This window comes from Primulina huaijiensis, chromosome 5, assembly GCF_012295235.1.
Source record: "Primulina huaijiensis isolate GDHJ02 chromosome 5, ASM1229523v2, whole genome shotgun sequence".
Taxonomy (NCBI): domain Eukaryota; kingdom Viridiplantae; phylum Streptophyta; class Magnoliopsida; order Lamiales; family Gesneriaceae; genus Primulina; species Primulina huaijiensis.
This window is the reverse complement of record NC_133310.1, coordinates 1,481,066-1,485,130: the sequence shown is the minus strand read 5'-3', so window position 1 is coordinate 1,485,130 and position 4,065 is coordinate 1,481,066. Positions and strand designations below refer to the sequence as shown.

Here is a 4,065-nt window from a genome sequence, read left to right as displayed (position 1 = left end):
CTTCAACAAACTTTTGTTACCAATCCATTGCAGCTGACTCAGTGGATAGCAACAGTTGTCCAAAAAACTATAACAGAGAAGTTCTCTTAGAGCATCTCCAACTCATCTCTATTTTGGAGGAAATCTCCAAAATAGAGTATGGGTTGGTGCTCCAACCCAACTCCAAATGCAATCTCCATTTTGGAGATTTCAATAGTGATCCTCCATTTTTGGAGGATCACTATTTATATGGAGATTCTACCATATTACTGAAATGTCCTTTTGTATTTTTATGTATTTGTTTTGCTCCATTTTATATTATTATATTTCAAATTATTTAATTAATTAATTTTAATGTTAAATAATTTTTATACTTAGTTAATCTATTTTAATTGTTTTATTATTTTTATGAATTAATTATAAGTCTATTGTTTATAAGAATCATGAAATGGAAATAATAAACAAGATAATGATCACAAAAATTAATAACATAATTTATTAGAAACACTTATTGTCTATTTAATTTATTTAACTTGATAAACATGTGATTTTTTTCCGAGATGCTCTTATTGACTATTTGTGGAAGGAGTACAATACTTCGGAATATTAGTATTTTTAATGGTCAATCTATGTGTTGTTCTTTAAACCATTTGTGTTGTTTATGTTTGTCGTGATTATATTTTATGTTTATATTATGAATATTGTATCTTGTCGTTTATGTTTTTCGTGTCAAAAAAATTTATTATTTTAAATAAATTGAGTTTAATGCATGTTTAATTGTATTATGTTTATCGAATTAATTAAGTTCGTTTATATAATATATTATGTAATTAAATAATTATATGTGTGTTTTTTTGAAAATGAAAAAAAAAATGGAGTATTTTGTAATATTTTTAGAGGATATGGGTTGGAGAAAGTTTTTAAAAATAGAGATCATTGATCTCTATTTTAGAGGATAGAGGATGAAAAATAGAGGATATGAGTTGGAGATGACCTTAGTAGCAGTCACATGCACCGAGGGGAAGGATCTGAGGATCAATATTATCCTCGGGACAAGACCAAAATATGCTTCCTTTTATAAAATGTTTCATGATTAGTATTAATATGAATAAGAAAATATATAATTTTCATGTAATATCGATTTAATTTAAGTAAAATACATCAATTTTATATTAATTTTTTTTAAAGGTTAAAAATCTGAAGTTATAAATAAATTTATTATTTATTAATCATCATCTAAAAACATGAATATTTACAACCTTCTTGTTACAGGCACCAAATCGAGATATCTTTATTTATTAATTGAGTATAACTTAGGAAGAAGACGGTAAGTAAATGTTTATTAATAGAATTGCCGTCAATTTTGAGTGGGCTTTCTCTCACCCACGCTAGCTGCGACGCTGTTGAATACTTTCTTGCTCACAAAGTGTTTGAACAAAGTCCCCAGGTACACCTGCTAGCTCTATAAGTTGCACCTCTCTTTTGTTCTTCCCACCGTTGATACGCGAGACTCTCGCGTTTTTCCCTTTTTTCCATTGATCAGATCTCCCCAATTTTCCTTCCCTCTTTCAATCACAAAACCACATGGAGAGATCAATGTCGTATTCTCCGTGCGTGTTTCATTTTGTTGATCTGGGCAGTTCTATTTTCGATTCTCTGTTTTTTTAGCTTGATGTGGGAACGATGTTCTGCTAGGATATCAAGCTTCTGATTTGTGTGTGTTTTTTCCTGTCCAGTTTCATCACCATGTGTGTGTGTTATGGTAAATATTTCGATTAAGATTGTGTTAGATGACCGGGGAATGAAATTTTTCGCTCTTTGTTTGCCTGGCATGGTTGTTGATTATGACTTCAAGATGCTCTTTTTGTTAGATTTGGTGATGTGTATGATTTGTTGCTGAAATAATAACTTCGTATATGCAAGCAGTTCTGAGTAGTTTCTCAACTTTGTTAAGTTCCTTTAAAGATTTACATTTTTGGTCCTTTCTTGCTGAAATGTTGTCGGTTTTCGATTTGATACTTTTATCAGGGAATTGGCCTCGGTGGAAATCGTCTATTTTATGTTATCATTTATGTTTACAATGCTTATATGCAGTATCATAAATCTTCTACTTTCCTTCTCAAATCTGACTATTAGTTTCCTCGTGTGATGTGTGCTGTCGGTTTTTGTTTGTGACCGAATTTGTGAGTAGTTGAACTGGTAATAATATATTTTCTCTTCAATTTTACTGACTTTCTGTCCGAATAATGATGAAGCGCACATTAATAAGTGAGGGAAGAGACGCTGTTACGAATGGTCTCGTAAAGCTTTCCAAAACTGTTGATTGTTAACCGTCTAATGCTTCATTTTCGAAGATATCATTGTTAGAAGCGGGAGGCTGGTTATTATTTGAGGTTATGAATGTGCTTGGAGGAGTGCGTGCTGTTTGACAAAATGTCTATCACAAGCTGCATGTTGATTCGACACAATCCCTGACTATTTGCAAATTGCTGATTTGGATGGATACTGTGCTCTGTTGTCGATGTGCATATCCAGTTTCGAACGGTAATTTTATAATATTTTTGAGCAGAAAAGTTTTTGCTGCACATAGTCATCGAAGAAAACATGAGAGTAGAAAGTTAGAACTTCCCAAGAATCTTCGTAACCCACGACGGGCAAAGCTTCCGCCTGACTTCTATCCCCTGGTGCTGCATAGTGAAGAACCGGGTCTGAGCAGCGCGCCATCAACAGATTCCACGAGCATAGCCCCTATTGTTGAGAAATATCGTGATGAAACTGATGACAGCAACAATGCGGATGAAAATTTAGCGTGGGGATCGGATGAAATCGAAGCCATTTCATCTCTTTTTCAGGGAAGGGTTCCTCAGAAGCCTGGGAATTTAAACAGGAAAAGACCTCTGCCCCTACCTATTCCTCACAAGATTAGACCTTTGGGATTTCCCACCCCCAAGAAACTTACCAAGAACCATCTTGCTGTTTCTGTGAGACAGCCAATATCTAATCAAATTTACAAGAATCCAACTTTCTTGATTGGATTAGCCAGGGAAATTAGAAGCCTTCCTGCTGAGACCAATGTGTCCACTGTTCTCAGCCAATGGGCTCGGTTTTTGAGGATAGGGTCTTTGTCATTGACGGTCAGGGAGTTGGGCCATATGAGTCTTCCAGATCGAGCTCTACATGTTTTTTGTTGGGTTCAAAATCAGCCCCATTTATTCCCAGATGATCGCATCCTTGCTTCCACGGTAGAAGTATTGGCAAGGGCAAATGAGTTACAAATGCCTTTTGACTTGGACAAGTTCGCCGGTTTGCCTAGCCGGAGCGTCTACGAGGCTATGGTAAAAGGTTTCATAAAAGGTGGAAACTTGAGACTTGCTTGGAAGCTTCTTTATGCCGCCAAAGAAGGTAAAAGAATGCTAGACTCCTGCATATATGCTAAGCTAATACTAGAACTTGGAAAAAATCCTGATAAAAGGGTGCTCACATTGCCTTTGTTGGAGGAGCTGGCAGCAAGAGATGACCTTAAGTTGACTCAACAGGACTGCACATCTATCATGAAAGTTTGCATAAAGCTGGGGAAATTCGACATCGTAGAGTCACTTTATGATTGGTTCAAAAATTCTGGTGCCACTCCTAGTGTAGTAATGAACACCACTTTGATTCATAGTCGGTATTCTGAGAACAAATATAGAGAGGCAATGGCTGTGGTGTGGGAAATGGAGGCTTCAAATACACTCTTTGATCTCCCAGCCTATCGTACCTTGATAAATCTTTCCATCGCCTTGAATGATTTTCCGAGGACTTCAAGATATTTTTCCAAACTCAAGGAATCTGGTTTGGCTCCGGCTTTTGATATATACCGTAAGCTAATTAGTTTTTATTTAGCTTCCGGAAGATTAGCCAAATGTAAAGAAATCTGCCAGGAGGCTGAGATGGCTGGATTCGAGGTGGACGATCGAACCAGATCACAGGTGCATCTGGGAAGATAATCAAGTACATTTTTTTAGTTCAAAATGTTTGTGTTGTATGTGTTAGAAATGAGAGTTATTTGGAGCATATATTTTTTAAAAGCTTTATCATGTGATTCAA

The 4,065-nt window shown here is 35.6% G+C and overlaps 1 protein-coding gene across 2 annotated transcripts; it reads left to right on the top strand.

Moving 5' to 3' along the window:
* The first annotated feature begins 1,236 nt into the window (after positions 1-1,236).
* LOC140976206 (pentatricopeptide repeat-containing protein At2g01860) lies at positions 1,237-4,065 on the top strand. 2 transcript variants are annotated; one of them, XM_073440175.1, is made up of 2 exons: positions 1,237-1,426; positions 2,235-4,065. In XM_073440175.1, exon 2 carries the CDS (start codon positions 2,478-2,480, stop codon positions 3,963-3,965), a length of 1,488 nt encoding a protein of 495 aa, XP_073296276.1. In that variant the 5' UTR covers positions 1,237-1,426; positions 2,235-2,477; the 3' UTR covers positions 3,966-4,065. The 2 variants fall into 2 exon arrangements, with proteins under 2 accessions (XP_073296276.1, XP_073296277.1); XM_073440176.1 differs by lacking the exon at positions 1,237-1,426 and adding an exon at positions 1,437-1,741.

Coding starts and splice junctions, on each gene's coding strand:
- LOC140976206 (XM_073440175.1), top strand. CDS start 2,478: ATGGATACTGTGCTCTGTTGTCGATGTGCATATCCAGTTTCGAACGGT.